This window comes from Acinonyx jubatus, chromosome B2 (assembly GCF_027475565.1).
Source record: "Acinonyx jubatus isolate Ajub_Pintada_27869175 chromosome B2, VMU_Ajub_asm_v1.0, whole genome shotgun sequence".
Lineage (NCBI taxonomy): Eukaryota > Metazoa > Chordata > Mammalia > Carnivora > Felidae > Acinonyx > Acinonyx jubatus.
In genome coordinates, this window is record NC_069385.1 from 70,489,627 (window position 1) to 70,512,851 (window position 23,225).

The following is a 23,225-nucleotide window of genomic DNA, read 5'->3' on the forward strand; positions in this document are numbered from 1 at the left end:
ACTAAAAGAAACATTGTAATCAAAATATAATAGAACTTTACATGGCTTTATTTATACATTACTGGTATTGAAAACAAACTTTATACAAAAAGTTTTATACAGATAAAAAAAAATCCTTGGCTAGGCAAAGCCATTTATGTGTGTAAGTACACACAAACACACCTATACACAAAGTATTATACATCACTGTAATTATACATATTTACATATACACTATTTAAATTATTTTACAATGTACCAAAATGAGAGGCAATTAGAAAAGCAAATAAAAATGGATGAAAATGAACTAAATAATCGTTTCAAATGCTACAAAATTATTTTGAAAAATCTAGAAAAGAAAGTCATTTCTTTGAGGTTTCAATGCCATTTCATTGTTGCTTTTATCTTAATAACAAGTTCTGTTCAAAAATAAATATCTTGACCAATAACAAGTGAGCAAATCAGACTGATGACTGGAACAAGCCAAGCATGCTGACTTGAGATTAAAGCGTCAGCAATTACAAATGTAGATTTTTATTACTAATCGAATATGCCATGAAACTGCCCTCTACTTCCCCATTTAAAACATGAGGAATTCCAAGCTTCTGTGAAATATGCAATATCAATCAAGACTCCAAGGAATTCAGCAATTTATCTGTAATGTAAGAAAATGCTGAAGTTATGATTCTATTTTTCTGATGACCATTTTATAAGGTGTTGTTCTTTAAATGAGTTCACTCAGGTAATATCAGTGATAAAGAACTAGCTTTTTACAGACTCAGTTTGATAACTTTATTGCTATATTCTGATTCTGGCAAGAATCTTATGAGACTATAGCACTTGGATGGAAAAAAAATCAGTTAAGAGACAGATAGGAATAAAATAACCTACTATTTTTGCTATCATGCAAGCAAAAAAAATTTCAAGTAACAAATCCACTGAAGACTTTAGATTTGTAAAGGAATTTGGAAATTTCAAACTAATACCCATCACTTTCAGATACAAGTTAATTCTTTCATAAATGTATATATTATCTTCACAAGGGAATGGAACTCACATTTTAACATAACATTCAGGTAAAATAAAAACTCAGTTTCATTTCTTAAAGGCAGTAAAAATTTTAAAGCACAGTAAATCTGAAAAATAATCAGGCCATTTTAAAAGGTTCTTAAAGAATAAGCTTTTCTATTTAAATTCTCCATTATTCAATCTTACATTCTGAATTATGTAAATAGGATTTTAACTTCACAGTAAACTGCTAAATATCTTCTGAAGATCTCATTAGCAAACTAGTTGCTTAGAGAAGATATTGAAACTAACAGGTTATCCACAGATAATAAAATTTACACTGGGTCCAGAAGTCAATTTAAACTTCAAAAATATAAGGACCCTTCACACTAAGATCTATGTCCAAATATGGATTCTTTTCAGATTTAATTTAATTTGAACTGAACTGAATTTGAAATTGGGTGTTCTGCATTCAAGTAATTATGATACAAATATAGTGAAAACAGTGATAGGTTAAGTACCTTTACAACTTTCTTTATGTAAAGTCCAAAATATCTAAGCAATTGGTTCAGGCCTTAGAGAAAAAAAACCTGCTGATAATTATTGCCTGTATAGGAATGGCTTATATAATTATAAACCTGTAGGAATGGCTTAAATAAACTAAGAAAACATGTCAGTGAACATCATTAATAATTTAACTTGGTAAATCATGTCATCTATTCAGATGACAAAGGATTTCATGTTTATGAATGATGTACGTTTTATATTTTAAAATATTTAGTACTCCTAATTAAAATTTGAAAAATACTAAATTTCAAAGACTACAGAGTTCACTGCCTGTGAAATGTATGCTATTCAAGAATGTTTTATTTTTCATCTATAAAAAATTTTTTGTTAATCATCAAATGGATCATCCCCCCCGCATCTTAGACTCATCAGCAATCAGAAGGTTGAGAAGAAATATGATATGTTGGTTATACTCCAAAAAAAAACAAAAAAAAAGGGTTGAGGAGAGATGCCATGCTGATCTGAACTGCAGCAGGCTTCGCTCTAAGCCACGTCTCTATGGATGAGCAACCTCTGAATCCTGCACGAGCAACCATCCTCCAACCTGTGACTGAAGCAGAAGCTAAACTGGATGTCTCTACCCACTACTCATATCTTCAGTGACTAACAGGCCATTAACTGCACAGTTACAGTGTCAGATATTTACTTTAGTGGTGTCCTGTAGCAGAACCATTAACTACCTGCATTTTGACTTTTCAAAGAGCTTCATTAGCTGCTGGAATCTTTCTGAGACCTGAAAAATTTTAAGTGCCGGTTAATTACAAACATCTCAATATATATATATTTTTTATCTGTGATGAATATTTTCACAAAACATCTAAAGACAAAGAAAGTTGCCCTCAATAATAAAAACATGAATGTTTGGAAAAATAAAATATCTTCATTCTAAAGGTGATTGCTAGTTTAATTGCTCAATATTAAACATTCTTAAAGAAGCAAACATCATTATAAGACAAATGAGATCAAATAAGTAAATGGTAAGACAATAGGAAAAAATTAGGATTGTTCCCAACTACGTCCACAATCACCAAGATTTTATTTATTTATTTTATTTCCTTAAGTAATCTCTATACCCAAAGTGGAGCTCAAACTCAAGATCCCAAGATCAAGAGTCACATGCTCTACTGACTGAGCCATCCCGGTGCCCCTTACCAAGTTTCTAACAGTCCTATGTAAAGAACCATACTGTTAAAGAAAATGGTTAATAGGAGCCCCTGGGTGGCTCAGTCAGTTGAGTGTCCAACTCTGGATGTCAGCTCAGGTCATGATCTCATGGTTCGGGAGATCAAGCCCCACATCAGCTCTGCGTGGACAGTGTGGAGCCTGCTTGGGATTCTCTCTCTCCCTCTCTCTTTGCCTCTCCCCCACTTGCGCTCTCTCTCTCTCAAAATAAAGAAACATTAAAAAAATTTTTTAAAGAAATTGGATAATATCTACGTATTTTAAACATGATAAAGGTTAAATCTAAATATAGTAGAAACACTTGTAAAATTATAGAAATGCAAAAATTGGGTAGTTACCTGATATGGATTTTTATTCAACTTGGCAGCTAAATAAGAAAATGTTTTCAATGATGGCCCTCTTTTTTGACACTCCAATAAAATTTCCCGGTCATCATTTCTGAAGAGAGAAAAATGTTATTTTAGTTTCTGTAGATTAGAGTAGGAAGGTAACAAAAATTCCAATGCCTTAATGTCTACAAATAGGAGGTGACATTTTTCTTAAAAGCCCAAAGAAACAAACAAACTGCATATACCAAAATATGAACAATGATTATCTCTGAGAAATAGTATGCATGATTTTAATGTTTGAGTTCACACATATTTCCCAAAAAATTAAAAAAAAATTTTTTTTAACATTTATTCATTTTTGAGAGACAGAGTGTGAGTGGGGAAGAGGCAGAGAGAGACAGAATCTGAAGCAGGCTCCAGGCTCTTAGCTATCAGCACAAAGCCCGACGTGGGGCTGGAACTCACACACTACGAGATTATGACCTGAGCTGAAGTCAGATGCTCAACCAACTGAGCCCCCCGGGGGCCCCCAAAATTTTCTAAAATAAACCAATTTATTCTAATGACAAAATTAAAGGTTTTTTTTTTTTTTTCTTAATCTACCTTTAATGTGTAGAGTACTTTCTTTTTAATGTTTATTTTTGAGAGAAAGTGCACACGTTCACACACAGGGGAGGGGCAGAGAGAGAGGGAGAGGGAGACAGAGGATCCGAAGTGGGCTCTGCACTGACAGCAGACAGCCAGATGCAGGGCTTGAACTTGCAAACCAAGAGATCATAACATGAGCTGAAGTCAGATGCTTAACCCACTGAGCCACCCAGGTGCCCCAATGTGTACTTTTAAAATTAGGGCCCAAACAAGATCAAAGTCTTCATAAGCAGAAAAACCAAAAGTAAAATATAATCCAGGCATTCTCATTCCCAGATTTGTTTTTCTACGTGATCTGAACCAGTGCGTGTTATAATCTGAGATACTATTCTGCCATCTATAAATTACCTGGAATGAAGGCATGGAAGACTGTGGTATTAAACAAAACTGGTTACCAGGGGGTTGCTATACAGTTCCCCTAGACCTTTGAGCATGTCCAGGACCAGAGGTTAAGAGCAAAAGCAAAGGGACAGTTTCTAGAGACTTGAGCTAAGCTCAAGGTGACAAGGGAGAAAGAATGTGGTACTCTCGGGGTGCCTGGGTAGCACAGTTGGTTGAGCATCCTACTCTTGATCTCGGCTCTGGTCATGGTCTCATAGTTGTTGAGTTTGATGGGGCTCTGTGCTGATGGAGTAGAGCCTGCCTGGGATTCTGTCTCTTCTCTCTGCTCCTCCCCCACTTGTGCTCTCTCTAAATTAATCAATTAATAAAACTTTAAAAAAAAAAAGGATGTGGGACTCTCAAATGGGGCAAAGAGCCAGGCACTTCACATGCATCCCAACACCAACTGTTCCCCAAACGTGCACGTCCCCACATTCCACTTCCCTCTCTCCCTCTGCCCCCCCCACTTGCACATGCATGTTCTCCCTATCAAATATATTTTTTAAAATTAAATGCAATTAAATAGAATAAAACAAATTAAACTAAATAAGTAAAATAAACAAAACTGGTCACCAATTTCAACATGATTCAGTTTCCCTCATTATGCACTCTAGTTAAGTCTGGAGAGCATGAACCTCTAGTCCAATGGTTCACAAATGTAGTCACCTTTAAATCTCCATTTCTTAAAGTTTACATGAAAGTCAAGAGGACAACCAATTGATGAAACTTTTTCGAAACTCCTAGTTTAGGGGAAAACTCAAATTACAAATGCACTTTTTGCCCGTTTCACCACCTATCATTCTTCCTTTCTAAAATGTGGTTATACCAGTTCCTTACAAAGAATTTTTAACTGAAAAAGTTAAAAAAAAATTTTTAAAAGAACAGTGAAAAGTTATGTCCATGGTGCTGGACATACCTGGTTAAGAGCCACTGCTCTAAACTGTTCTATACTACAGCTGGACTGCACTCTAGAATGCATCCTTTACCAACTTTGGCCACTTTTGAAGTCAGTCCTCACTTGCCTTATTTTAGGATGGGATAAAACTATGATGACATGACAGAACAGATGCCTGGCCTCTCAAAATTTCCTGGTGACTTATAAGTCTCAAGATTCTTACCTTGTCCATAAAACTATAATTTCTCCCTTCTTTTTAATAACATTCTTTGCAGAAAGGCTTATAGGAGAAGTGGCAGTTGCTGACAGCTCCTCGATCCCTGGGCTTGACTTCAATGATGAGAGATCTTTAGTCACTGCAGGGGCCTTTTTCTTACTGGCTTTCTTTCGGTGAGCTTCACCATTCTCAGAAGAATCATGGGTAATTTTCTTAGTCTTTTCCCTACTGGTTAAGTCTGTTTCCTTTCTCTGTTTTTTATGAGAATGATTTAGATCAGAAAGTTTTTTTCTCTTTTTAGGAGCATTATCCAAAGTCCCAGGCAACACTGAACTATCAGAATTTGATGCCGACTCTGGTTTTAAGTCATCCTTTTTTACTTCACATGAACTGGGAGGTTCTGAGGTCAAATCGATACAGGCTTTCTCAACAATGCATTCCAAAGGCCCGTTTGCCACTTGCACCTTTCCTTCCTTACAGTTATCTTCATCTACACATATCACCTGACATTCCAAGCGTTCAACACCTAAAGCAGGATGGTTACTCTCATTTTTACTCTCACTTGAAACCTCTTGTGTCAAATCAATGAAAGCATCTACAGTATCAGGCTGCATATCATCTAGTATTTGAGCATTCTGATCCAAATTGCCTTCAGAGCATCCCAACTGATCAATATTTAAAACTGTTACTTCTATGAATTCCCCCAAGTTTTTGGTCTCAGTGACTGGATCTTTTGTGAGGTCTATATATGTGTCTGGAAGATGATCCTCAACAGAATGTGAAATTTCTTCCATTGGAGGCAATTCTTCAACGCTTTCAGGTACTTTTGGTTCCCATACTTGATGCAACTTGAAACACTCATCAGCCACTTCATTACCATGACTCACTTTACCTGAAGCATCTTTAAGAAATTCGTATATATCAGGAACCTGTGTTTGTATCATACAGTCCTGTTCTTCATGAGCTGATTTACTGCTGTCAACATTGTTGTTGGAATTTAATTCCTCCACAGATTTAAAAACTCCATTCTGACATGAAACATATTCTTTCTCCACTGCTTTATCTGCTTCTTTTTCCACTCTGGGCAACGATGCCAGTGACTCGTCAGCCACCATATTCTGTTTAAGACTAGGGGAGGTAGATGGTGCGGCACGCCGTATTTTCACAATGAAATGATCATTGGACTTTTCCATTATGACAGCATGCATGGGTAGGTTGGGGTGGTACTGAAAGCCTGGAGTAACAGACCGACCTGTCCATGATGAAGAACAACTTGATTTGCTGCTCGAATTATCAGACTCCAGAGCTAAATGAATATCTTGTTCAGATGCATCCTCTTCTTCGAGTAAGGCATCTTCACTAAAATGGGCACTAATAACTTCTTCAGGAGTTGAACTAGACAAAACCTCAGGCTTTAAGAAACTGAGATGACCATCTGACTTCAGAGGTGATGGTACTGTTAAAGAGACTGCGAGATCTTCAAGAAGTATGGAGGAAATGCAGGGCTTGCTCTTTTCTGAACTACATCCATTATCTTTACTCAAAGCTATATTAGTGGACACTTCAAACATACAACTTTCATCCAACACATCAGGATGAACTGGCAAAGAAAGTCCTGAAGACAAAGATGGACCTTTCTCAGATGACAATAATGACCAATTGTCATCACTAATCATTTTAGGACATGGAGAAACCACCCCTGAAACCAGCTCGTCAGTTGTACAAGTTGGTATAGATTCGCACTTAAGACTCTCCAGCAGCTGTTTTTCTGGAGTCTTTAACTCCCACTCACTTTTTTCATTACAATTAACACTGTTATCCAAAAGATCAGAACCCTGTAACAAACTTTTGAATATTTCACCCATCTGTGCATCGCTCACTAAATTAAAAGTAAGGCTAGATGCTTGCTGTTCAGTAAGAATCTCGAAACTGCGTTCTGGCTTCAAAGCTGCATGCTGGGATGTTTGTGCATCCTCTATGGTGTTGCCTTCCATTTTTCCTGGCTTTGGGATGCTGGGACAGTTTGGTTCCAAGGAGCGTTCTTCAGACTGAGAGTCCTTAATGTTATCAAAGCAAGTGTTAGAACTTTTTTTACTGTCACGCTTTACGGTGTTAATACTGAAATTATCTTGAGGTTTTTCCTCAGATTTTTTACATCCAAGTGCAGACTTATGATTAACAGAATCTTCTGATTTGGGGGGTTTCTCTTTCAGCATTTCTTTGCTGGAGTTGTCCACATTCCCCTTCTGACAATTTGAATATTGTGCTTTCTCCTTATTTATCTTTTCACGTTTTCCTTCATCACTGTCACTGCCAAAGTTTATGGAATCACAAAACTTTCCTAAGATTTTCTTAAGCTTTCCAAACAAATAATCCAGCTGTTCTTCTACAAACTTCCACAATTTTTTTTTCATATCTGGTAGCTGCTGTTCAAACAAACGATCCACAATGCCATTCTTTTTAACTTGCTTAAGTTTGGATTCTATAACATCACAGAGATTATTCTGTAAAGTAGTCACTGACTTTGAGATCTTGGATAAGTCAAGGTGTTTAATTAGTGATGTAAAACTCAAAATTGCTGACTCGATAATTCTATGAAATTGTATTAATGAAAATTTTACCTTGAATTTCATATAATTTTTCCTTACATGTTTTCTTATCATTCGTAACATGTGCATAATCTCTCGTACAGAAGAGGGTGCAGCAATAATTGGAACTATTTTTTCCAGGCTGGAGGTACTCATGGTCTTATCTTTCCTCTCTGTTTTTGAAGATCTGCTAGATTCACTTTGTCTATTATTATTCCATCTGCTTTTGGTCTGATGAATTTTTATAGATGTTTTCCTACTGTCTTTACCCAAGTGCATAGTACTTTTCCTACTTCCTGGGTTACTTTTTGCCTTCTGGACTTCAGTAGAAGTTCTAGGTTTGGCACTTTTTTCAAAACTTTCTTGTGGTTTAGATTTTTCACTGTCGCTTATAATTTCTCCTTCTTCCAATTCATCTAAAGATGAATTCTTATGGTAGTCTGCATCTGTAAATTTGTCAGATTTGCAAACTGGCTTTTGATTTTCCTTATTGAGATCAGACTTGCTCTTAGAGGTAGATTGAGCCGAATCTGGTGGAAATATATCTGTGGAAGAGAAAAGTGTATTATAGTCACATGACAACTGAGTTCTAGTCATTTGACATTTCCATACTAAATATAACAAAAACTTAAGTACTGAGGCAACTCATTATTTTAATAGCTTTTTTTTTTAGTAGAATGTTAATGCCTAATATTTAATCATGTCATATGTCTTTTGTCACCATTTTTAATAGCTTTTTTTTTCTTAGTAGTATGTTAATGTTTAATACTTAATCACATCCTACTTCTTTCCTGGCCTCAGTTGGTACTCAGTGATGGTGTGGTTTGGTCATTTGGATAACCATCAACCAACTGGTCAGGTATCTTTACTTCATGTTAGGATCACCTACTCTATACCATTTGATGATGGCTTTGGAATAAAAAATATATCTGAAAGCAAGCAAAGAGTATTTGAAACAACCTGTCCTACCACTCCCTTGTTTGTAAAAATAGAGTTATCTAAATTTAGATTAAAGGCTCGATGTACCTCTCTAATTAACAGGGGTCTGAACAATATGTTAACTATGTTATCAAAAAAGAAAAAAGAAAAAGCACTAATTCTTCTTATATATTTTACAATCTCACAAAAAGTTATAGAACATAATATAAACTATTACCTTTATGACTGTTATTACATAATGAAACTTGAGATGGGCTTTCCAGTCTAAGAACTTTTGCTACAGGTCTCACTGGACTATTCAGAGGACTGATGGCTTCTGGAATAGGCCTCAGGTGATTGAGGTCAATGCTCAAAACTGAATTCTCATCATCATTATATACTGAGTTTGTTTCACCGATTTCCATTCTGTTGTCCACTATCGCAGACTGCTGAAGTGAAGATTCTTGTGTCTCTTTAGGTGAGCAAGGCTCCAAATGACAAGACTTACTTTCATCCAATGGTGTATCTACAAGAGAAGGCTCAAATTTGGGGTTACCATCTTCTGAAAGGGCTACTGGCAAAATTTCAGTTTCTTCAACTGAAGGCTGCAAAATGCTGTCACTGGATTCAGCTACTTTTGTTGCAGAAGGCTCCTTCATCTCCATACCTTCAGAAACACTACAAGAATTTAAATCAACATTTCTTTTAGTATCCAATTCCAAGCCAAAGTTTTGAGAAACATTTGTTTGTAATATGTCCATTACCACAGGAACTGCTTCCCTGGCACCATTAATGGTTTGTTCCATTTCTGTTGATGATGGAAACAAGGATTCTGTTTGTTCCATTTCCACAGGTGCTGAGAAGGAAGTCTCTGTACCACAAATGGGCACATCACAACCCATAGTATTCTCAACAGATTTAACCAACACACTCTCTCCTTCCATTTTCCTTTCTGGATTACTGGTCCTGGGTTCAGATGCAACTGCAAGAGCATCCTTTGGTTCCAATAACTTTGATTTGGTTTCCTCTGCGGTATGTTCACTGACAGAGGACACACATGTCACTGTTGTCACCTGAACCAAGCACTCCAAATCACATATGCCACTGGATTTGGGGATATTGGTTATTTTCAGGTGGTTATCCTGAGAAACAGGCTGCTTTTTAGCAGGAGAAAGGGTTAAGTTCAATTTTTCCATAAAACTCAACTTTAAGTCTTTGTTTTTTGTTTCATTTGGACCACTGTCAGCTTTAATTGCAGGCTCTTTATTATCCGCTCCTTCAGAAACCTCATTGTTAGAGACTTCACCTTTATCACTTTTGGGCTCATTCTGTCTCTTTAAATTCGTAGTGGTTTTCTTAGTTTCTTTGCTAGTCTTCTGCAAATGTTCTGTAGGTGTTCTTTTTTCATTTCTTATATGCCTATTTTCTTCTTTGCTTTCTCGTTCTCTTTTCCTCTTATCTTCAGTCCTATGCCGTTCTGCTCTTAAAGGTGTATTTTCCCACTGGTGCACAGCATCAGATTCTTTGGAGTCAGTGTGTTTATGAGTTCTGCTGGATGAAAAAAAGGATGGACATCTTCCTTCTTGAAAACTATGATTACTTACACCCCTATCTCTTTTACAATCTTCCCTTCCTCTTCTCTCTTCTAGATGGTATTTACTTGAATTATGAGATTTTATTTCATTCTTGGAATGAGTAAGTGATGGTCGTTCAGATCTTCTCCAATGATCCTGGTCTTTTACTACGGATTTAGGTTTCTGATCAACTTTTCTTTCTTCTTTGTCTTGCGACTTAAGTTCTTTTCTATTTATAGTTTGTGATCTTTCACTTTGTCTTTCTAGTTTTTTGTCACTTTGAGATTCTACTCGAGTATATGACCTTTCTCTAAAGGTCTCTTTTTCCCAAGAGTTAATGCGTTCATTTTTATAATCCATATCTGTATTACTTTTAAACTTTGAATTTTTACTTTCAGCCTTTGGTTCACCTTTACCATATTTCTCAGGACGTCCTTGTAGCCTTTGACTAGCCTCTGTGTTCCTTGATTCACTATCACCACAGCTAGAATTTAAGTCTTTCCGTATTCTATCCGTTCCTCTGCTATATTGGCTATGTCTAATATCTTTTCTCCCTCTTCTATTATCCTCATTTGAGATACTCTCACCAACCTGATAATGGGAACGTGACCAAATGCCATTGTTGCAGTGTTTTTCAGTAAATGGAGACAAATACAAAGTGCTCTTTTTTTCACAATGTGATTTTCCTTCCTTTTCGGGATTTGGCAGTGAAGTGCTATGATGTACATCTTTAGAAACATCACTTTTCACTCTGAGATCAGTCTTTGCACAATCATCCAAATGGGGAGATCTGGATTTAAGATCTTTTGTTTTAACTATATCTGGTGTCCTTAGAGTTTTGTGATTATTTCGAAAATGTGAGAACTCAGACAGTCTGTTGAGAGATAGAAATTCACAACAAAAAACAAAGTTAATTGCTTTTTAATGATCCAGATTTTAATCACATGCAAAACATTTTAAAATTCAGGGGTCCCCACACTGGCAAAACTGTTTTACTTCATATAAAGATGTGAGTGATGCTTACCAGCTTCCAACTAAATGGGCCTGTTTTCAAAACAAGGAACTCCCTTTCATTTGCTTTGTTCAACAAAGACTAGAGGACCTCTCTGTTCTATCCCAAGCTTTACCAAGGTCTTCCAGACTTCCCTCACCACAGGTGGATAACTGCCAAACTAACCACAGATTCATTTCTTTTAGAACAAATATTATTTTCTTGCCCTCACTCACTCTAGTGCAACTGAAACAGAAGGAAAAGTAAAATGTTGCCAGACAACACAATCATAGAGTTCTGCGTAGCTCTCTACCCTGGTTTTCTGTTTCACATACAATCCCACAGTAAACCAAAGCATCAATAGCCATCTTAAAGTGCCACATACTATGCAAAAATAAAGAGAAATATAGAGTTGTGATTCTTTCTTAGGGAAATGGCGTGTATTTATTATTTAACCAAAAAAAGTCTAAGTCTTAGGGTTTTATATTAGTGTTTCAGAAAACTGGAAGTTTTCCTAACAATAATATGCAAATAGCTCATTTTAGTTCTCAGTCCATCTTCCTGAACTTCCATAACTTCTCTAAATCCCCATAAATCTAATCCTAATCAGTACTAAATGTACAGAGAACACCAAAATTTAAAAGACTCAGGAGAATAAGGGGAGATTTTAATTAAACAAAAGAGGATATGGGAAATATACAATCTAAAACAATATACAGATCTTACATGGATCTTATAATGGGTTATGTTCTCCCCAAAATTCATATGTTCAAGTCCTAACTCCCAGTATCTTACAATGTGACTTTGAGGAGAGGGTCTTTACAGAGGGGAATCAAGTTAAAGAGAGGTCACTAGGGTGAGCCCTAATCCACTATAACTAGTATCCCTATAAAAAAGGGAAATTTGGGGGTGCCTCAGTGGCCCAGTCAAACATCTAGCTCTTTATATCAGCTCAGATCATGATCTCACGGTTCGTGGGATCGAGCCCCACAGTGGGCTCTGCACTGACAGCACAGAGCCTGCTTAGGATTTTCTCTCTCCCTCTCTGCCCCTCTCCAGCATGTGCACGCTAGATAGATAAAATACTATCAAAAGTTTTAGGGGGAGCCTGGCTCGCTCAGTTGGAAGAGAATGTGACTCTTGATCTTGGGGTCATGAGTTTGAGCCCCACATTGGGTGTACAGATTAGTTAAATAAATAAACTTAAAAAAAAAAAAGTTTTATTTAAAACAAACCTTTACATTACACACTTTCCAGAATTTATACTCTTAAATTTTCACCTTACATTATTTATATGTTTTCTATTAAACGTGAGGTTTCAGCCAAATGATAAACACCAGTAGAATACCCGATACAGGTCACAATTAAAAAGTGAAAATAACTGACAGAATGTTTATTAGATAAGGTATAACCACATGAATCAATCTAACGACATAAGTCTCATCATTTATTCACCCAGTTTCTCTCTCCACCCTGTTAAAACATCACAACTATCCGCTAAAAGATTTAAATATGTATAAAATTTCCCCAACATTTCAGGAAGCAATCATACTAGCTGCACTGGTGCGATTTAGTTTAGTAAACACACAGCCATCTTCATTTCCAAAAGGACTAAAGTGCTTTACAGTATCACACAGTCTACATATCAAATTGCCTTCATTCACCTGTCAATCATTTATTGACCATCTGCCATGCGCCAAAATCTGAGCTAAGTGCTTGATAAAATGGTGAAGATACACAGACATGGTCACTGCTCCCATGAAGCTTACAGTTTAGTGAAAAGATAGATACTAAAAGATAATTCTAACCCACAGAGCTCTTAACAGAGATAACAGGGAGATTAGAAAGAGAAAGATACTAAACAAGTAACCCCATTAATGACTTTAAAAATTCTAAGTGTAAGAGGAATAACAGACTAATACCCCTGTGAAAAAGACCTGAGGATAGGTGGGTTTTTAGCAAGTGGAGGATGGGAAACAGGTGGCAAAGGCAGAGCTCATGGTACATCAGAGGAACCAAAAGAATGCAGAAATTCCAGAGCTATGATGCCTAGGGCAAAGGTAAACACTAAAGGCAAGGCCTGAAAAGTAGTTTAGAACCATATTGGGAAGAGTCTTGTGGGCCACGTTCAGATTTATGATCTTTTATCCTAAGAACAATGAGAATCCGTTGATATATTTTAATTAAGAAAGAGGGTAGGATGGAGTAATTCTATGATAGTGAGATGTTCAGTGTGGTTTAAAATGTGTCCTGTGTGGGGCTTTTACACTGAGAAGAGATGAACCAGAGGTGGAAAAGAGCAAGAATGGATGCAGAAATACCAGCACAAAGACTACTGCCAGATGAGAGTTGATAGGTAACAATGATGAAATGAATTGAGAAATGAATAATTTGAGAGATTATAAAGACATAAAAATCAGCAGAACATGGTAACGAATTAGGTCTGAGGGATGATTAGAGAGGTAAGGGCCAATCACAGCTTCTAGGCACGGTGACTATGTGTCCCAGTTTGCCAAGTAATCTCAGTGCAATTATTAATAGCATGCCCTTCTACTCTCAAAAGGGTCCTGGTGTGGGCGATAAATTAAATGGCCAGTCTACCCCTAGGTCTCTGGTTTACACCAGCTGAATAAATGATGGAGAACCCACTGAGTAAGAAACAACTGAAGAGGTTTGATCATAAATTCCATTTTGAATGAGGTAATGTTGAAAATTCTGTATAGATGTGAAGTAGTTATTTCTATATAAATGGAACTGATGTAGTAGGAGTGAGATTACTTCAAATGAATATACTGACAGAGACAGGAAAAGACATAGGTCTGAGTTTTAAGAATTCCAACCTAGTCAAGTACAGAAGAATAAACCTCAAGTTAGGAAGAAAATTAAGAATCATGAAAGCCAAATCAAGAGACTATTTCAAGAAAAGGTCAATTATGTCATATAACGTGTGAGGGTAGTTAAAATGAGAAATCAAAACTATTTGATAGACTTAGAGGCAGTCACCGTTGAGCAAAATGACAGCTATTTGGGTGTACCAATGGAGGCAGAAGTCAGAGTGAAAGGGGGTCAAGAGTGAGTAGAAACATAAAATGAAGACAGCAAGTTTAGATAACTGCTTTGGAGGTTTGACTATGCAAGGGAAGGAAACATGAAATTCTCTGGAAAATACTGCCCCCAACCAAAATTTTAAAAAGAGAGAGAATATTAGTCATAGTAAAACCTTAAAGACTTAATAAAATGCATGATTTTCATCTTTCCACTCAAAAGTTTAAAATATCCCACATATCAACAGCCATGTAATTCATAAACAGATCCACACCCCTCAATTATACCTTTGGTGAAGATTATTTATTTCTTCATCCTTGCGATTTATTTCCACTCTAGCAGTTTTGATAAGTGCTGAAATATTCTTCTTAAGAGACTGGTTTTCATTTTTTAAGCTGAAATTCTAAACATCATAAAATATATTTAAAGTATATATATAAATAAAGTATAGGCCTACAGGATTATTAAACTTTTACTTATATAATACAGCTAATGTTTACTGAATGCTCTAACTGCAAGCCAGGCATCACTTTTTTTATCTTGTGTGATTCCAAAAAAAGTCCTACGAGAAAAAAGTACTATTATGTTCATTATACAGCTGAGATTCAAAGATAACAGACACCAAACAAAGGCCATTTCAAGTGAAACTACTTAAAACATGGATCAAGGGGCACCTGGGAGGCTGTCAGTTAAGCACCCAAGTCTTGATATTGGCTCAGGTTGTGATCTCGCAGTCATGAGATAAGACACTGCACTGAGCATGGAACCTGCTTGGGATTCTCTCTCCCCCTCTCTCTCTGCCCCTCCCATACACACCTGCGTGCACATGCTCTCTCTCTCAAAATAAATAAACATTAAAAAAAAAAAGCCAGGTTCAAAATGAAAAGACAATAACAAGAAAAAAGTTCTGCCTGGGTTATTACCTTGAAAACTGAAGATAAAAACTATAAGGCTTTATTATATTTAACAATTCACGTTTAACTTACAACAAGGTACTAATTCTCAAATGAACAAAGAATGAATTTAGGATTGGCTAGTTATTTGGGGGGAAAGGGAAATGAACAGAAACAACTTTACCAATAAATAAATAAATAAATAAATAAATAAATAAATAAATAAATATCAAAACAAGACATGACATTCCTGTATTCTGCAGCATGCTCACCAAAAAAGTCACTCTTGCAAAAATATGAAGGTATCACCACCTTCCCCCGACAGCCATTCTAAATCTTTGCTCCTCATACCATTCCCTTTTAAAACACCTGGTATCGGGGCTCCTGGGTGGCTCAGTCACTCAAAGTGTCCAACTCTTGATTTCGGCTCATGCCATGATCTCACAGTTCATGGGTTCAAACCCCATATTGGGCTCCACGCTGATAGAACAGGGCCTGCTTAGAATTCTCCCTCTCTCTCCCTCCCTCTCTCTCTGCCCCTCCCAACTTGTGTTCTCTCTCTCAAAATAAATTAACAAAAAAACAAAAAACAAAAAAATACCTGGTATCATCTCCATTAATGTTCTATTATTTGTTAACTAGCGTAACAGATTTTTATGCCAGTGCCATTTAACAAATCAGTTTTCCAATATCATTTTCAGTGACACAGAAAATAATGCATGTTTTTGCATATTTGGTACATCATTTAACACTAAAAAGAAGAATTTCCTTATAAACCGCCAACACTTAAGCATTTTAATTTCTAACAAAAAAAAAATTATTACATTTTGATTTTAAAATAACACAAAAGGCCCTAGGGCCTCAATAAAACTTCCCTTCAATGACTGGAGCAGTAAAAGAAAACAGAGAGGCAAAAATACTCATTATAATCCTACCTGTGTCTGTATTTCCTTAAACTTTTTCATCAGCTCTTTCATTTGCAGCTGACATTTACCATATTCTACTTGCAACTGTAAGATATAAAAAGATTAAGCATCATCCTAAATTATTTTCTTAGCTTATATGACACTTCAGAATATTTTAAAATTTAGAAAATCAACCCCCTATGAAGGTTAGACAAGATCTATTTCTACTAACAGATATTTAGTAAAACTACTAGTTTTTAACATTGTCTCAACCAAAACACATCTTGTTAAGTTTCATATTCAATCTCCAGACCTTAAAATTCAAATAAGGTAGAAAGAAATTCATCTGAATTAAGTCTTGGGACATTTTATAACTTAGTACAAATCATGAGAAGATAAAATGTTTTATCATACTGACTGCCTGTTGAGATTTTATATATTCGCTTAAATTTAATCAAGCAAATTATAACTAAATTTAGACAAACATTCAGAAAAGATTTTAAAAAGCAGATCTGAAGACAGAAACTTAAATATTCTTTTAGACTAAGAGCTATTTCAACACAGAATGTTTAATAATAAGCTGATGTCTGCACTTCAGAAGCTACAAAAGGTTAAAATAACTCTGTCCTTAATTCTAGCAACCCATACATCATTATATGTTGCCTCCTTTGCAGTTCCTTCTTCAGTCAGGATTTCTTCATATAAATCCAAACAATTTCTGGATGGTACACACGATTTGGAAGCACTGTCTAAAACAAACATACAAAAAGCCCTTAAATTAAAACATGTACTTTGAGATTCAATGCAATCCCTATCAGAATTCCAATGTCATTTTTCACAGAAATAGAAATAACAATCCTAAAATTCGTATGAAATGACAAGACTGCAAATAAAAAAGCTATCTTGGGGCGCCTGGGTGGCTCAGTCGGTTAAGCGTCCCACTTGGGCTCAGGTCATGATCTCGCGGTTTGTGGGTTCGAGCCCCGCGTCGGGCTCTGTGCTGACCGCTCAGAGCCTGGAGCCTGTTTCAGATTCTGTGTCTCCCTCTCTCTCTGACCCTCCCCCGTTCATGCTCTGTCTCTCTCTGTCTCAAAAATAAATAAACACTTAAAAAAAAAAATTTTTTTTTAAATTAAAAAAAAAAAAGCTATCTTGAAAAAGAAGACCTAAGCTGTAGGCATCACATTTCCTGATCTCTAATTATAATACAAAGCTATAGTAATCAAAACTGTATGCTATTGGCATAAAAACAGATATACAGATCAATGGAGAATACAGAACCCAGAAATAAATACAGTAAATTTATGTATGACAGACAAGCTAAGAATATACAATGGGGAATAGATAAGCTCTTTCCATAAATGGTATTGAGAAAACTGGACCCCTATCTTACTCCATGCACAAAAATCAACTCCAAATGGTTTTTTTTTTTTTTTTTTTAAATTTACATCCAAATTAGTTAGGATATATCATCAACAATGATTTCAGGAGTAGATTCCTTAGTGCCCCTTACCCATTAAGCCCATCCTCCCTCCACAACCCCTCCAGTAACCCTCAGTTTGTTCTCCATATTTATGAGTCTCTTCTGTTTTGTCCCCCTCCCTGTTTTTATATTATTTTTGTTTCCCTTCCCTTAGGTTCATCTGTTTTGTTTCTTAAAGTCCTCATATGAATGAAGTCATATGATTTGTGTCTTTCTCTGACTAATTTCACTTAGCATAATACCCTCCAGTTCCACCCACGTAGTTGCAAATTCTTTTTGATTGCCAAGTAATACTCCATTGTATATATATACCACATATTCTTTATCCATTCATCCATCAGTGGACACTTGGGCTCTTTCCATACTTTGGCTATTGTTGATAGTGCTGCTATAAACATGAGGGTGCATGTGTCCCATCGAAACAGCACACCTGTACCCCGTGGATAAATGCCTAGTAGTACAATTGCTGGCCCGTAAGGTAGTTCTATTTTTAGTTTTTTGTGGAACCTCCATACTGTTTTCCAGAGTGGCTGCACCATCTTACATTCCAAATGGGATTTAAATGTGAGACCCGAAAAGTCTTAGGGAAAAAAAAAAGGAAGGGGGTAAGCTCCTAGACATCAGTCTTGGCAAAGATTTTCTGGCTTTGACACCAAAAACAAGGGAAACAATAGCAAAAATAACAAGTAGGACTACATCAAATTACAAAGCTGCAGCACAGGAAAGAAAACCATCAACAAAGTGAAAGGCAACCCACAGAATGGGAGAAAATATTTGCAAATTAAGTATCTGACATAGGGTTAATATCCAAAATATATAAAGAACTCATACACTCAACAGCAAAAAAAAAAAAAAAAAAAAAATCTGACATAAAAATGGGCAGAGAAACTGAATAGACATTTTCCCAAAGACATACAAATGGCCAACAGGAACATGGAAAAGTGCTCAACCTAACTGTTAGGGAAATGCAAATCAAAATCACAATGAGATAACACCTTACAGCTGCTAGAATGGCTATCACCAATAAGAGGAGATAAAAGCTATAGAATAGGGAATATAATCAATAATATTGTAATAACTTTGTATGGTGACAAATACTAACTACACTTACCATGATGAACACTGCATTAGGTACAGAATTGTCAAATCACTATTTTGTATACTTGAAACTAATATAACACTGTATGTCAACTATACTTCAATAAAATAAATGAATAAGTAAAAAATAAAAAGCACCAAACACTTGCCACACTTAGTAAGTAAATGTTCAGTAAAGACTGCTGTTATCAGAGACCTCCCCAATTAAAAAAAAAAAAACAAAAACCAAAAAACAACCATGAGATAACAAGTGTTGGCAAGGATGTGGAGAAAATAGAATACTTGTGCAAGATTGGTGGGAATGTAAACCAGTGCAGCTACAATGGAAAACACTATGGAGGTTCCTCAAAAACTTAAAAATAGAAATATGATTCAGTAATCCCACCTCTGGGTATTAATCCAAAGGATATAAAAAGAGGATCTTAGGGCACCTGGGTGGCTCAATTGGTTAAGTGCCTAACTTCGGCTCAAGTGGAAGTGGTTCATGGGTTCAAGCCCTGCATCAGGCTCTCTGCAGTGTACAGAAAGCTATCTGTAATCAAATGCTCTACCACTAGACTATTACTATGGTGATCATTTCACATTATATACAAATACTGAATAATTATGTTGTATGCCTGAAACTAATATGTAATAGAGTCATAAATATGATCTCACAATTCATGGGTTTGAGCCCCGTATAGGGTTTTTGCTGTCAGTGCAGAGCCCCTCTCTCTGCCCCTTCCCCACTCAATTTCTCTCTTTTCCTCTCTTTCTCTCTCTCTAAATAAATAAAAACTTAAAAAAAAAAAACAAACCGGGATCTCAAAGAGATATCTGCACACCCATGTTCACTGCAGCATTTATTCATAATAGCCAACATATGGAAACAACCTAAGTGTTCATTAACAGATGGTTAAAAGAGATGTGGCATATGTATACAATGGGATATTATCCAACCATGAGAAAGAAGGACCTCCTGCCATCTGCACTAACATGGACAGACCTTGCAGGCATTATGCTAATTGAAATAAGTCAGAAAGAGAAAGACAAATAGCACATGACACCAACTTGTATGTGAAATATAAAAATGCCAAATACATAGAAACAGACTAGAACAGTGGTTACCAGGGGCTGGGGTGACAGAAGAGATATTGATCAAAGAGTATGAACTTCCAGGGGCCCTTGGGTGGCTCAGTTGGTTGAGCACTCTTGATTTCAGCTCAGGTCATGATCTCATGGTTTGTGAGTTCTAGCCCCACATCAGGCTCAGTATTGACAGGGAAGAGCCTACTCGGGATTCTCTCTCTCCCTCTCTCTCTGCCCCTCCCCTGCTCATGCTCACTTGTGCTCTCTAAATAAATAAATAAATAAATAAATAAATAAATAAATAAATAAACTTTAAAAAACCAGAATATAAACTTCTAGCTATAAGATAAATAAGGTTTAGGGATCTAAAACAGAGCAGAGTGATGATAGTTAATCATACTGTGTGTATTACATACTTAAAAGTTGCTAAGAGAATAGATCTTAAATGTTCTCACCACAAAAGAGAGATGGTAATTATGTCACATAATTGATGCAGGCTAATTATATCACATAATTGATGCAGGTAATTATGTCACATAATTTAGCTAAGGCTAAAGTGGTAATCATTTTGCAACATATAAGTGTATCAAATCAATACTTAAACTTACACAATGTTATGTGTTAACTATATCTCAATAAAGGTGGGGAAAATAGAAAATATGTGTCAAGCTTTTTGATGTTGTGTCTACTGCAAATCAAAGGGCTATATATTTCTGCATCTCCTGCATTTCATCCAAATCTATACTAATTGGTTGGAAAGCCAATTTACCTAAAATACTTATGACAACAAATCAGATGTGAGGACCATATTTGTTCAAAGCTTTGAGAGATTTGATTATGGAAAGGTTTCTAATTTGGATAGGTCATTAGACTCTCTCCATACCACTCTTACTGATACATTTGTTTGTTGGTTGGTTTCTTTGTTTAATGTTTATTTTTGAGAGAGAGAGCGAGACAAAGAGAGAGAGAGAGAGAGAGAGAGAGAGAGCAAGCAAGCAAGCACAAATGGGGGAAGGGCAGAGAGAGAGAGAGAGGGAGATCAGAATCTGAAACAGGCTCCAGGCTCTGACCTGTCAGCATAGAGGCCTGACAGGGCCTCGAACTCACAATGCAGGGCTCGAACTCACAAGCCACGAGATCATGACCTGAACCAAAAAGTTGGATGTCCAACCAACTGAGTCACCCAGGCACCTCTTACTGATACATTTGAAAACATTTATAGTAACTACCCTTTTCAAAAGTTCTAATATGTAAGCCATGACAGTATGAGCAGTAATATATGTATAGACCCCACCAGCAGCTGCATTTCAATGTACAAAATATACCTGCTCTAGGTCCAGTTACATCTAAGACCTAGATGAATAGCAAAACTGAGTGCTAATTTGTTTTAATGATCAAACTTTGGTCAAAAAAATAATTACCTAAGTATAACCATTTCAAAGAATGGGCAAATTGTTCAGGAACTATGTATTACTCCAAGAATTGGCAACAACAAAATAAATACTTCCAGTACACTGACCAAAGAAAATGAAACTTTTATTTTAGAATTTACATACCAGAAACAGCACTGTCCAACCCAGCATATATGTCCAAAGAACCTTCATCATTATTTTTAAGAGGAGAAGCTGCAGGAAAACCAAAGATAATTAAAACTGACTTTATGCAGTTAGTGAAGTTTTTCTAATCCAGGAAAAGACAGAGACTTTATTAGTCTTATACCAAAAAACACAATTGTTTACAATTTTTAAACATCCTTATAAATAGAAAGATCTCAATACACAGATTTATGACTCTATTACATAAGATTTAGACTTAAAAAACTCACTTTCAAAAACAAACTTGTGAGAAGGTTCCAATTCCAATAATAGCAGAGTGGTTCTATCAGACCAATCCTCCTGCTGATAACAACTATAAACTCTAAGCAAATTATTAAAAGCTATCTGTAGTCAAATGCTCTGCCACTAGACTGTCACTGTGGTGATCATTTCACATTATATACAAATACTGAATCATTATGTTGTATTCCTGAAACTAATAGGATGTTATAAGTATAATTATACCTCAATTAAATAAGAAAAAAAAAGGCAATCTGAAAATCTAAAAACAATCCAAAGAGGGCAAAAACTGAATGGGAGACAACACCTGAAAGGAGAAAACAGTCTTGTATGCATTCCCTATCCCCCTTTATTAAAATTTTTTGTAGAAGGATAAGCCCTAGTTGGAGCCACTATGAGCAGTGAAAGCTTAGATGGAAACCTCTGGTCCTAAAAGCTTGAATAATGACAGAAAAAAAATGGGGAATGATAACAGCAACTAGAAACTAAGAAAGAAAATCCAGAAAGAGTATTCCCCAATTTGTGCCCAAATCTCCAAGTGACCTCCAAACTACATAAGTAAAGGTGAGAACTCCAAAATGTCCAGTTAAAGCTAAAATATCTGAACAGATTTTCAGCTGCTATCCACTACAGGTAAGACAGAAGTTTAAGTTCAGCCAAGTTAAATACTTGCTAAAAGTAAAAACAATATAGCATAATCCAGTGTCTCTAGAACATAACAGAATTGAGCATCCAGAATGCAGTCCAAAATTACTACATAGGGAATCTTGGCAGAGAAACAGAAACCATTAAAACAAAGAATGAGGGATGCCTGGCAGGCTCAGTTGGTGGAGTGCAACTCTTGATTTTGGGGTCATGAGTTTGGGCCCCACAATGGATGTAGAGATTACTAAAATTAAATAAATAAAAAATAACAAACTAAAACAAACAAGCAAAGAATGAAAATCCTAAAACTGAAAAGTGCAATATCTAATGCAAAAAAAAAAAAAGAAAAAAAATTTTCACTGAAGGTGCTTAACAGTAGAGCCAGTGAACTTGAAGGTAAATCAATAAAAATTACCCAATCTGAAGAATAGAGAGAAAAAGATTTAAAACAAATAAACAACAACAAATGTCTTGGTAACCTTAGTAATATCAAAAGTTCTCACATACTGTATATCTGCAGTCCAAGAGGAAAAGAGAGAATGGGGAGGAAAATGATACTGAAAAGCTATTAGAGGATACTAGGACTAGAAACGATAAATAACAGAGTAAATATAAATAACAAATTTTTCTTAATTTCTTTTAATTCCTCTTAAGTTTTTAAAGATACGTAGAATGATATAAAGTAAAAATTGAAGCTCTGTATCATGAGGTTTATGGCATCTTTAACATAAAAGGATGGATGAAGGTTAAATAAAACTATATATACAAGATTCTACATCTTAGGTGAAAAAGTACAATACTAGGAAGTAGACTACAAAATGTTAAAGAGGTATACTCCAATCCCTTAAGCAGCCACTAAAAAATAATGCAAAGAGGTGTTGTAGCCCAAAAAGCTAATATATAAATTAGAACAAAATTCTAAAATATATTCAACATTTGAAAGAAGGTAAGAAAATCAGAAGGAAAAAAAAAAGAT

The 23,225-nt window shown here is 35.8% G+C and overlaps 1 protein-coding gene across 4 annotated transcripts in view; it reads right to left on the reverse strand.

Annotated features, from left to right (window-relative positions):
• CASP8AP2 (caspase 8 associated protein 2) overlaps positions 1–23,225 on the reverse strand; it is a 38,470-nt gene that overhangs the window by 2,465 nt on the left and 12,780 nt on the right. Inside the window, exons 4-12 of one of the 4 annotated variants that reach the window (XM_027057250.2) lie at positions 21,326–21,394; positions 16,769–16,869; positions 16,151–16,225; positions 14,610–14,725; positions 8,951–11,160; positions 5,213–8,339; positions 3,075–3,174; positions 2,235–2,287; positions 28–634 (exon numbers count right to left, since the gene is read on the reverse strand). In XM_027057250.2, coding sequence (XP_026913051.1) covers positions 631–634; positions 2,235–2,287; positions 3,075–3,174; positions 5,213–8,339; positions 8,951–11,160; positions 14,610–14,725; positions 16,151–16,225; positions 16,769–16,869; positions 21,326–21,394 — 5,855 coding nt within the window. In that variant the 3' untranslated portion in view covers positions 28–630. Of the gene's footprint in view, positions 1–27; positions 2,288–3,074; positions 3,175–5,212; positions 8,340–8,950; positions 11,161–14,609; positions 14,726–16,150; positions 16,226–16,768; positions 16,870–21,325; positions 21,395–23,225 lie in introns of those variants that run through there. The other 3 variants (XM_015081240.3, XM_053222462.1, XM_027057249.2) reach the window with 3 other exon arrangements.